Source organism: Leuciscus leuciscus, assembly GCF_965113295.1.
Source record: "Leuciscus leuciscus genome assembly, chromosome: 24".
In the NCBI taxonomy this organism is placed as follows: domain Eukaryota; kingdom Metazoa; phylum Chordata; class Actinopteri; order Cypriniformes; family Leuciscidae; genus Leuciscus; species Leuciscus leuciscus.
In genome coordinates this window covers 20665087-20677690 of record NC_138723.1, presented here as the reverse complement: position 1 = coordinate 20677690, position 12604 = coordinate 20665087, and the positions used below count along the sequence as shown (strand labels likewise).

At 37.5% G+C, this 12604-nt stretch overlaps 1 protein-coding gene across 2 annotated transcripts; it reads right to left on the bottom strand.

Annotated features, from left to right (window-relative positions):
• Positions 1 to 266: 266 nt before the first annotated feature.
• On the bottom strand, positions 267 to 12210 carry wnt11 (wingless-type MMTV integration site family, member 11). Of its 2 annotated transcripts, none has more exons than XM_082157101.1 (6): positions 11989 to 12210; positions 10344 to 10557; positions 8798 to 9024; positions 7287 to 7567; positions 5711 to 6003; positions 267 to 1542 (listed from the first exon to the last, which is right to left on the bottom strand). In XM_082157101.1, exons 2-6 carry the CDS (start codon positions 10424 to 10426, stop codon positions 1368 to 1370), a joined length of 1059 nt encoding a protein of 352 aa, XP_082013227.1. In that variant the 5' UTR covers positions 10427 to 10557; positions 11989 to 12210; the 3' UTR covers positions 267 to 1367. The 2 variants fall into 2 exon arrangements, with proteins under 2 accessions (XP_082013227.1, XP_082013226.1); XM_082157100.1 differs by having other exon boundaries at positions 10344 to 10554.
• Positions 12211 to 12604: the final 394 nt, after the last annotated feature.

The window sequence follows — 12604 nt, the reverse complement described above, 5'->3', positions numbered from 1 at the left end:
GGTTTTTGAGTTTGAGAAACCAGTTCTTGCGTGCTTTTAATCGGAACAATAACAAGTGTGAGATGATTAATAGAAATGTCATGTGTAATTGTGCTAAATTGTTATTTGCTCAAGACAAGGAACTTAAATTAATGACAACTATGTTAAAACTTTGGATATACCGGTCAAGAAATAATGAGCCAGTGTGGTTTTGTTTTTGCAGTCAATCTTGCTCAACATGTCATGAAAGTCCTTGTGAATGAAAAGAAAAAAGGGAGTCTTAGAGGTTTAAATGGTAAAGATTTTTAATTAGTTTATAAATATTTCTTTTTTTTTAATTCAGCATACAAAAATGACAGTATGTACATCCACAGATAAGTGGTTCACGAAGGCCGTAATGGGTGACCCACATACTCTGTTCACATGCTCAGAGAGGTTTGGCATTTGAATGTCAGCATTTTTTTTATGTTGGGTAAAAAAAATATAACAAGGCACAACACATATAGTCCAATGTCCTTGCTGATATACGTGGAATAAATACAGGTATTCTTCCTCTAGAATTGAAGTAACCAACCAACAGATGGAAGCCATTGCAAAGTTCCTCATCCAAGAGCCGCATTTGAAGTTCCCTTTGCGTGTTCAGCACTTTCTTTATCTCGTCAGTCTCTTAAACAGTCTTAACTGGTAAAAGTAAAGTACCATCTGAGTTTTGAAGCCTGTATCCCTTAGAACTTGGAATGTGGAATCCTCTGGAACGTCAAGCAATTCCGAAGGTTCTAAGAAGAGTGCTTAAAATCAATGCCTTGTCAAAAATAGGGAAAATGTACCTTTTAAAAAAATAAAACAAGGGACCCGGGTACTGTCTAAGAAAATAGACTTAAAATCTGGATAAAGGAGCATATGCTTTTATGTTTAAAAAAAGAGGAAAAATCCTCTTGAGGACGGTGAGCTGGGTGTTTTTAACAAAAAAAACATGTTCATTTGTGCAGTAAAAAAATAAAGTCCAGCTTCTGAGTTGATATTTCTTTATAAAAGTTCATATAGCCAAAAATAAACCATGTTTTCTCAAAAGCATACAAGCTGGAAAAGCATAAGACAAAAGTAAGCCTTGTTGGTAACATGCTTTGGTTATCTGTGGCCGAGTATGTCAGGTAGACAAAGGTTATGCTCCACACCCAGGCTGAATATATCTAGAACAGAATCAAGTCTTGACATTTTCAGCTTGTTCAACCACAATGTCTGGGAATTCGAATGAGAATTCAGTCCAGTTCTGTTAAAATGAGTAGAGCGGATTCCAGATCTCCTTTAGATTAGTTTAGCTGAGAATAGGTACGAGTGATGGGGATCAGCACAATTATCGGAGCAGACCGCAGAGATGGATAGCAGACTCATTTGCACACATATTTCTCCACAGTCCTCTCGCACTTTTTGCACGTGACGTAGCAGCACCAGTGGTATTTGCAGTGGCAGCGCTCCACCACTCTCTCTGAATAAGGGTTGTAGCCTCTGCCACAGCACATCAGATCACAGCTGTCACTGCCGCTGGAGGTCTTATTGCACTGCCTATAGAACAAACAGACAAAAACAACTTTATAGTACACACTGTACCAACCATTCAACTCTGAAACATTATAAAAACTTAGGCTATGCAAATAAAAAAATGAACTACACTAAGTAATGGATTGACAGCAATTAGTTATACTAGTATAATTGCTCTGATTGGATGACTTTCTCGGGAGATTTTTACATAACACTTAAGGGCTATTTTTAACAGCAATGCTTTTAGCAAGACAAAGCACACACATATTTGGGAGAAATATATATATATATTTTTAGAAACATCTATAGAAATATTTTCCTTTTTTTTATTATTATTTATATTTTTTTATTAAAGTCCATTTTAATTATTTGACATTATTTTTTAGCAAGACTTCATATTGATGAATAATATTTTATATAAAAATCTGCAGAAATATTTTCTATATTTAATTTTCTATATTTTCACTTTTTATATTTCTGATAAAATAGTACTTTTTATTACAGTTTTTCATAAAAAGTATTTTTAAAATCATATAAAGTTTATTATATAAGTACTTACACATTTTTTATTCTGACCATTTTTTATCAACACACTTAATATTAAAGAATATACATTTTTATTTTTATTTTTCATAAAATCTGGAAATATCTTCAAGATTTTTCTATTTTCACAGTTTATATTATTTCTTATTTTAAAAAAATTTTATCTAGACATTTTAATATTGAATGAATGATAAATTATAGAAATATTTTCAGAATCATTTTCTATATTTATCTACCATTATCTTTTCTTTTTTTGTAAAATATAAAACAGCCAATTTGTCTCACTGATTAAAAATGTATCAATACTTTTTAATAATAAACTGGGGGGGAACACACACTTAAAAAAAATAAAAATAATACTAATTAATGTAGAAGATAAATGTACTAAATGACTAGTCAGTTGTTGGACAACTAACTCGTACCCAATCCAGGAACAAGACTTCAAAAATACATTTTTACACAAATAGATGACCAAACATCTCTCTGTGACCATGAGAGCCATTACTAAACATAAGCGTCTTTTCAAACCAAGGTAAACATTTAGCTCAGCCACATATTAAACCAACAGCACTAAAACTTCTTATAGCTCGTTTAAGAGCCAGTTGATTCGTACCCAGGGAACATTTTCTTCTCTTGAATTTAAATCTAGCAGGAGTGGATCTTGCAGACGCCCTCATGTACTGAAGCCTGAGGCATCTGAGCAATGAATAGCCCTGTCATAAATCACACTCTATACACTAGGGGTCGGCCTGTGTGTAGCCCTCTCCGTGTAAGTGCATTGTTTTATAATTGTGTGGTGTTAATGGTCAGGGTGCTGAGAGACAGACAGAGGGCATGGCTACTATGAGAAGGAGAGAAAAGTGAAGAATGCTGTTATTTAAAACTAAAGTAAAAGTCTCTCCCAGGTCAATGCTGAAAGGCAGGCAAATATGCTTTAGGACACGATGAGTAGCATATATTCAAATGCTGACCTGCACCAACGTGGAGTCAAAAGTCAAAATGTTTATAATTTATGAAGAGTAGGGGGAAAAAAGCCTAAATTTAGTACACTTTCCTCCTAAACTCCTAATGTTCTTAAAGTGATCTGGTTTTACCATCAGTTTCACAATTTAACAGCTGTGAGCAGAACTTAAAATTTTACCTCAAACTGAAAACACATTTTAAAACACATCTTTAAAACATCGCTCACAGATTGTTTCTTTAGCGATACCGATCATCTCTAAGCCTTTGGGATGTTGTTCTGTCTGAACTTCTAATGTGCCAATTTCATTAATCACAGTCTTGTGGCCCACAAAGCGGCACGGGGGAACACGGAGAGCAATGTAACTATAGATGAGGCCGATGAGATACTCTTGTCATTTGGTCTCTACCCATCTCTCATCGCCAAATCAGATTAGAGAACCCAACTCTGCAGGTCTAGTTAGGGTAACACTTATGGATCATTATCTTAAGACCTTCCAAATCACAAAGAGAGGATGTGCAATGATAGCAGCTTCCTGACTTCTTCCTGACTTCATGGGTGAATCTCACATTTCACCCCCAAAATCAAAAAATAAATAAAAATCAAATGTTATTATTAATTGTTATAGTGCTGATATGATATATAGTGCTGATTTGATTTCGGGGTGGAATATGACCTGGACTTGTTCTTCACAGGTTTCATGAGACTCACCCTTGTTTTAATGGTATTATACTAATTGACCTTCTGTAGAACTGACAGAAAATCTAAACAATTAAATGTGAGGACAGGAGATGTTGTAGTCACATGTTTTAGAGACAGGTATAGGGTGATGGGTTCAACAGAGGAGCTGAACCCTCTACATACCAGAGACCACCATGGAAGCAACATGTGCGACACACACAGTTCCCTGTTGACGTTCTCTAATGATTACAAAACACACCAGTGTCTTGTGACCAAGTGCAAAGCACTAAATATATGAACAGAGAGCGCATGTGAGTGGTCTTATCAGGATTAAGGCCGAGGATGCATACTGTGTGTTGAGTGCACCTGACATACAGCATGTCTCTAGGTTATTTGTGCACTGACTTATAATACCTATATGTAAAGCCTAAATCGGAAGTGAGCACCCCTATGCCCTACTTACTCCGAAGGGCAGCACCCTTGAAGTGGGGACTTTATAGGCAGTAGGGCACTTCTGTGTCATGCGTTAACTCCAGCTCACCTTCTATATCTAGATTTAAAAAGAATCGCGAGGACTTAATAAACAATTAAATTACTTCCTTGAAGTGACCATCGCATGTTCCCTTCGCTAACGGACTTGTGGAAGGGCCCTTCGTGAAAAGATTTAGAAGTTCACTTTCGTTTGGATCGCCCCTACAAATGGTGTCCCCTTCCCAAAGTGCCCTTTAAGGGTGCAAAAACACTAAAAGACCCAGTGTCTTTTATTTTTGTTGCCACCATTTTTGGAAGTGTTTTGGCAATAGTCTTTACTTCCCTATTGTGATGTATATCAAAACGAAATGTAGGACGGGACTTGATTTTGTCAATCAGGAATTGATTGGATGGTTGGATGTTTGTGGTTTGCTATTGCTGTGATGTCATGTGAGTTATAGGTTGTCCTGCCCTCGCACCAGTAAACACATCATCAGAGAAGAAGGAGGGGAAGTTATTTTGATTATAAATTATGAGGGCACATGAATTTAAAAATAAGAATTGTCAGGTTCATGGTGACTTTAAGACTGTGAATTGCACACGGTTGCTGAAAAATAATGTCATATGATCCAATAATTCCATGTATCTTAGCCAAAAAAAACATTACAGAGCACATTTATACGCAAACATAACAAAAGCAAGGAAGCTGAGGTTACTCCATTCTTACCTAAATCTATACCTGAGTCTCCACTGATAAAGCAATAGGAAATAAGCAGGAAGAATTCATTGTCGTGTTAATCTGTGTGTGCAGTGCTGGTATCAGCCGAGAGCTCTTAGCTCTGTGAATAACTGCATTACTCACAGACTGACTGTGATAACGGTGAAGAGGACACAGTCACTTTGGACATGTCAAAGACACGTGTGTACACTACACACACAGACTGATCCTCTATGCTTTATCAGGGCTTTTCACAACAAAATGGTGCCACCAGAGAAGGAAGAGAAGAGACAGTAAAAGAGGGACAAAATAAACCTTATGAACTGACAAACTAAAAGGTTGCACCACATTTAATGACATGAGAATTGTGCTTAAAAACAAGCTATAAGTTAAAATAGTTGTGGAAATGTGGAATAATTTGTTTTTCTAATCAGCAACAAATCAGCAAGTTTAAAATGAGGCCAGAGGTCAGTCCGTTAGAGTTAGTTAAATTTGATTCTAGTTTTGTTTCTGGACTTCAAATGTTTGCACTTTAAGATATGTTTTTATGATCTATCATTGCTGTCACATGAAGTACTTGTGTCCAATGACAGGTATATGAAATGGTAATAAAATATTTTTAAATATTATATATTTAAAAAAAATCTCAAATGCATAAAAATATGATATTAGAAATATACTTTCTAAATTAGGGCCTGTGAAAATATTGGAGGGGCATTTATAAATTTGACTTTATAAATTCCAAATTTCCCAAAAAACCAAACAATCCTTATTGTCTGAGCACTGAAGTATGTAATCTGTTAATTAGTTAGTCTCACCTGTCCTGAGTACCAAAAGAGCCCATCTTGTCATTCCTCATGCAAAAGTCTGGTGAACTCTGCAGATAAACCAGCTCGTTCTCTCGGACTGGCCGGATGTCGATGTCTTTGGGGACGAGTTGCTTGCGTGTGCCCATGGGCCGATGGACCACCTTAGTGGCTGACAAGTACTTGGTCTTGAGATCCATTGCGATGTCTTTCAGGTCCTGTAAGCCTCTCCAACAGGTCCGAATGGAGCAGGATCCAGAAACACCGTGGCATTTGCACTTCATGACCAGAGCGTCTCGCAAAGCCTGCGTAGGGGGGTTTGGGATGGATTCAGATGAAGTCAAAAGTAAAATGACATTATGACAATCTACACAGGGAATGCAACATACTAGTGAATTTGGACAGCTTTTCTGCATCAAATAAAGAAAAAAATCTACTTTGAAAACAGATCATACTCAAACGAATACCAAAAACCCCATTTTAATTAAGAACTTGGTTTGAATCAAGTTTATAATTCGAATCAGATTCCTTGACCGACTGCCTGTCAGATTAAGGGTGTGGTCACATTAGCAGTATTTCAGTGAAATTTCGCAGCCAAAATTGTCAATAGTGTAGGATGTAATAAGAACAGCTCACACAGAAGTGACTGTCAAACCAAGCAGCTTTCTGTCGACCAATGCAGCAAATATGTGTCACCAACTCAAACACGAGCGAAATCTCGTGGAAAACTTTTCGCCCTGATGCAAAACTCCCATGTAAATTCTTGTTGGAATGTCCCGTGAAATTTTGCCAAGCAACAATACATGTAAACGCACCTTAAAGGGTTAGTTCACCCAAAAATTTTAATGAATTTAATTGTAATGCACTTTTAAACATTCATCAACTCACACATCAGTTGTGGTAAACGGAGGCTCAAGCACGTTCGCTTGACGTGCAAGAACCAATGAGGTTAATTCTCGTTTTACGCAGCACGTTTGAGCTTCAGCAAGAACCAATGAAGTTCATTCTCATGTTACGCAGCACGTTTGAGCTTCAGCAAGAACCAATGAGGTTCATTCTCATGTTACGCAGCACGATTGAGCTTCAGCAAGAACCAATGAGGTTCATTCTCATGTTACGCAGCACGATTGAGCTTCAGCAAGAACCAATGAAGTACATTCTCATGTTACGCAGCACGATTGAGCTTCAGCAAGAACCATTGAGGTTTGTTGAGATTTGAGATTCTGTTTAGGTTCGCTGATCAATGTTTATATCTGAATAAAAACTAAATTAAATCTGGTTATCATATAAAACGATCGAGTGTCTTCAGAAATTTTGGACTAAACTGCTCAATTCATATGGATTCGTTTTCAATCTCTTTATGAACTTTCTATGTTCATGTCTATGGAGGGACAGAAAGCTCTCAGATTTCATAAAAAAAATCTTCATTTGTGCTCCAAAGATGAATGAAAGTCTTACGGGTTTGGAACGACATGAGGGAGAGTAATTAATGACAGAATTTTCATTTTTGGGTGAACTAACCCTTTAAGCCTTGAGTCTTTCATAGTGAATAATTGATACCATGTGGTTTCTGTGAGGTACCGCTTACCTGTCTGCCCACTTCGCTATTGTGAAGATGCATCAGCTTGTTGGCATGCGTGCCAGACTTCTTCTTAAACTTCATAGGTGCATCAGAAAACTTGGAGCCCATAAGGAGACCATAATGCAGGTTATCAGCACAGCCGCCCCACCTGTACCCAGGCTCTGGTATTTCACCTGGAATCGGACCACACGAGCACAACCTCAGGTCTCCGGAGGTGCACGCCCGTGCTATAGTGTGACTTATAGCGGCTGCAGAGAGAGCGTATACAAATGCAGATTCCCTCGTTCCTGAAAAAAAAACAAAAAAAAACATGAATTCTGAATCCTCATCACTGACTTTTTTCCCTTATAGAAAAGCAAAGCAACATGAGAAACCCGTCAGAATGCAGTAAGAAAGGATAATGGCGGAGATTACTGAACTGTTCTCACAGTGCACATATGTCATGACAAGATAATAGGTGTAGAAACTGGAGAGGCTCAGCTTGACCCCGTACAAGGTACATCAAAGACCATCTCCTTAGCGGTGCACTTATGAGAAGCAGGAGCGCTTTAACTCTTGACAAATGCGAATGGTCTACTGGGAAGGAGGACAGTTCTCTAGAACTTCAACCAGATTTAGTTTGACCATAACCAGTATTTGGATCATGCTAAAAGCTCTTAATAAATAAATAGGGAGGACGATTAAACCATCCGTTAAAGCAAAGCATGCATGTGTCAGCGCCGTGTGGAAATTCAAGACGTGACGACACAAATCATAAATCCATGGAAAAGCAATGAAAAACATAAAGTGGACAACATGATATCCCTTTCATGACTATTTTATTTAATTGATTTCATATTTCTTTAATTTGTTGACAGCTAAAAAATCACATCTGTGCTACAGGGGTCGGACACAGGGTAAAACTGTTAGGATTTAAAAGACTGTGAAACTAGCGAAAAAAAAGGCAATTCTCTGTCCATTACTGACTAACTCACTCAATAGCATCTCTCATTGAATAGAATGGCTCCTATTGTTAGTCCTCACAGTAAACGCTGCTCCTCCGTGAAGCCTCACATCAAACGGAGCAATAGAAAGAAGAGCGATGTGCAAGAATTCCATGGGTCGGAGGTTTCCGGGTGAGCAGGGGTACGATTTCTTTTATCATGCAGCGAGGCACTTAGGCCCAATTGCAGCATTTAACTGGCATAGTCTTCGTTACCCGGAGCGAGAGTGTTTAAGGATCACCGTAGGCTGCTTTTTAAACCATTGCCCTCATAAAGTTTTCCCTCAACAATTAGATGGGTTCCTCAGACCTATTAAGGCCTGAATGGAAACCATACTCGGGTATAAAGAGAGGTGTGTGGTCACTTAAGTTGCCTTGAAGGAACTGGCAATAGACGGACAGTGGCCCTTTCGTATATTTAGGGCTTACTGTGTCTAAACAGAACATCTGTGGATAGATTTCAGAAAAGGTTCACACAAAATAGGCTTGACTTGGAAATAATCCTCTTTGGACATGATTTTCTTCAGTAACTCACCTCGTTCCAGGTCCGGGAGGAATTTTTGAGTATCAATAGAGGAACAGTTCCAGCGCATGTCTGCAAAGGTCTTTTGGCAGACCTTTTTAACCTCCCGTGCTGCTTGGATGATGGTTTGCATGAGTTCCAGGTTACTCCTACAGAGCTGAGCCTGAGAGGAGACGAGGCCTGGTAAACTCTTGCAGTGCTGGGTCTTGTTGATGTGTTGTGTGGTCTGTGATAGTGCCCTGGATGAGGAAAGACACATGTTTCAGTGAACACTTGATGTCTGTAAACTCCATTCGTTCATTTAAATGTCTTTTGAGGTGAAGATGTTTAATCAAATTTTATATCACAAGTTAAACAGAATTCAAATGTTTGGTGGTGTGAAAAGTGATCAAAATATTTGTGGCAAGTCTTGAGTTTAAACTCAAACTCAAATAAACATGGTTAAAGCCAACTCTAAAATATTAAGAGTAACATCAACAAAGCGTTCTCGCACGCATTTAAGCTGCGGGCTAAAATTGTTCAGTGTCTCGCTCGCAAAGGCATGCAAACAACAACCCATTCCCAGAGATAATCAATCAAGATTAGAGCAAATGGAAGAAGACTATTTCTGCATCACTTGGAAGCAAGAAAGGAACCAAAAAGCAATTGCCAATGGAAAAAATTTTGTTTATCCGCAAGATGATTTGTTCATTGTTAAAACTTTAGAGAATGTACCATGGTATAGCAGCTGTCATACAATACTAGAATCATTTTTGCAAGGTTAAGTCATAGTAGAAACTCAAGTCATAGATGTAATCTTAGAAATGATCTAATAGGTAGAACGTTTTCAGTTACAAGAAATTATTGCGAAACGTCTGCGACCAAAATCATTAAAGATAAACCATATTCATTTCAGTAAGACTTTGTAGTGAAACCTGTTGAATTCAAGCATTGTTTTCATGATTCCTGTTCTATTTTACTAAAACACATACATGTATTACTATTCGTGAGAACCAACCAATGCCAGCTCTACCTATGCCTGTTTCAGATTAGGGGCCGCCACTTTATGTTCCATGATATGACTGACAGACCCCTGTCTTAACCTCCGCACTCACACACACATACACCCTCTGTCTTTGTTATCCAGGGAACACAGGTGTTTATGGCGGCATCTGTTTTGTATTTTTTGCCATGCAATACTCTCTACCAGCATCCTGTGCATGCGAAACGGCCTCTTCACATCCAATTTTATCCACCGTCATGTTTTCCATTCCAATGTATCAATTATGTGAATACAAAACATTCTGCAGAAATTACAAGTTACCGGGAAATTAGTGTTGAACTGGATTTACTTTCGACTTGATAGAATTAAGATCAAATTCTGTGAAGCGACTTTTTTAGGATTTTTTCCTAATTAAAAGCCATTGTTCCACTATCAAGAAAAGGTCGATTCCCAGGTTCCAAAATTCATTATTATCATTTTTTTTTCATGTTACACATAGTTTAAAAAAATCAACTTGAAAAAACATCTTGAATGCGTTTGAAACAGTTTCGGTATATAGAGAAAGGAGCAACTCACAGCCATTTGATTCCTGTGCACTGCTGAGACAGGAGCAGGAATGTGAGAAGACAGAGCGGGAGTGAAGGGAAGGTTCGCTTCATGCTGTACAATAAGATCCAGCTCGATCAGAAGACACTGACGCAGGTGCTCGCTGACCCCACTGCTTCTTGACACAATTATAATTAAAAGCCAAAAGCCATGACACTTGTTCCTTCTTTCTGTCCCTCTCCTGCTTTAAAAAGAAAATAAGATTCAGATTAAATCGATCGCACACATCTGATGGTTGATATGCAATGTGCACTTGACAAACTCTGAAGAATTTTTAAAACATTAAAAAAACAGATTTTACACACCACTTTGCTCGAAATTGTAATTTTGTATTTTAAAGCTGTATTGTTATTTTATTAGCCAATTCTATTGCATTACCGTATTCTCTTGTTGTGCGGGTTTAAAAATACAATTTTAAATACATTTTAAGTTTTTGTATCTCCTTGTGAGAAGCAATAAAGAAAACACTAATTACAAAAGCTAAATTATTCTAAAGCAAAACTCTTTTTTTAATAGTACGTTGCAATTTTTTTGTGTGTTTTAAAATTGCAAAGTGTTTTCTAATACTCAGCATGCAAATTTCTGAAATATAGGTGTGGCAATTTTTGGAATGTTATCAAATGTTTTCAGATTATTCCATTCGCTGGAACAGGAGGGCAATAAACAGATTCTAACTCCCAGTGGACATGCTGTCTGGCCTCAGGCATGATGCTTTCACATACAGACAGTGATTGTCCAGATAGCAGAGCTGTTGTTTTTTCCCCCCTCCTGGCTATAGACCTACCCAGACAACTATACATTAAAAGTGCTATTACAACTACAGATGTACCTAATGTATCAAAATTATAGTACTTGTTATATGTATTACACTTCAAATGTTTTCTGCTGTTGAACTTGCTACTATAATTTCTACTATAATAATTGATACGGTTTCATACTTATTAGTGCTTTTATCAACAACAAATTTCAAAGTGGAGATTGTAACTTGAACACAACTTTTATTTTACAAACAAATTTAAGGCAGCAATTTAGCTTCTTTTTTTTTTTTCTTTTTTTTTTTGCTTTAAAGAAAATTACAACAATACAAGTGTAGTTTACATCCCATGCATTATCTATAATCTATATCCCATTAGGATAGATATAGCTACGTCTATACGTGGTTTAGAGATTTTATTATTTTTCAGAGCTCATATACAGCCTACATATTAAACAAACCTCATTTATGATATAGCCTAGATAACTCCTATTTAAAGATATGAGCGATAAGATTATATTATAGGCTATGTAGCAATAAATAGCCCACGCAAAAGCAATAAAACAGCTGTTTTACTCTTGCAGGCTGCGCTTTCGCAAAGATTGCACTTTATCTTTTATCTCCTGTATTTTCACCTGGGGGGGGGGGGAACCGAAGTAAACTTAAAATGTAATTAGTTCACTCGATATATAACCCCTTTGGGTGGTCTACAATCTAGGCACTATTGCAGATTATTGCCCTGTCAATTGACTTTAATTTGCACCAGGGATATTTAAAAACTACGACATCTTTGTAAATAAGAGACGCAGTCAAGCGTAAACACTTTATGCGCAATAAAACGGAATGCACTTTCATCCTCACCTTTATCAAACAGAGGCTGACGTCAAAAAAAAAATGCCGATTGTGCAAAGTAATCCAAAAGTGCGTTTTATTTAAATCCAGCCAAACTTCTGCAGTTAATCCGTTTTTGTGAAGTCCGAGTGAGAAAGCATCATGCAACAGTCCAGTGATAAAGAGAAGAGTCTTGATTTTGCTGTGCTGTGCTGCTCGCGCGCAGGAATCTGCTGGACTGACGGTGCACACGGAGGTCGAGACTATATGAGCCCTCGCGCCACTTTGATCTCGCGCTGATGTCAGGGGCCATTAGCATAACAAAGTGGTTAAGGTTACGAAGCCAAAGAAAACGTTGAAAATATGATCTGTGACACTCAGACATCTCGCTACTTTTGATTGGGAATTTCAGCGGGGTTTTTTTTCCAAGGCTATTTGCATTGTGGGTCATTCCTCGAAAAAGGTGCGTTTTGTGTCCCTCATGAGTATGTGTGTAAACGATGACTTTACCAATGACAATCTGACACATTTTATTATATGATATTGAAGGCAAATATTTTATTGTATTTTATTTTAATTTCCTCTTCTGCTTCCAAATTATTCTTAATTATCCAAATATCCTTTACACATTTCAGTGGGAAAAAAA

Excerpts from the sequence above, each read along its gene's own strand:
- wnt11 (XM_082157101.1), bottom strand. The coding sequence starts at position 10,426 with ATGAAGCGAACCTTCCCTTCACTCCCGCTCTGTCTTCTCACATTCCTG. Across the intron at positions 6,004-7,286 it reads ATAGCGAAGTGGGCAGACAG|GCTTTGCGAGACGCTCTGGT; the intron begins GTAAGCGGTACC and ends CCCCCTACGCAG. Across the intron at positions 1,543-5,710 it reads TCTTTTGGTACTCAGGACAG|GCAGTGCAATAAGACCTCCA; the intron begins GTGAGACTAACT and ends TTTGTTCTATAG.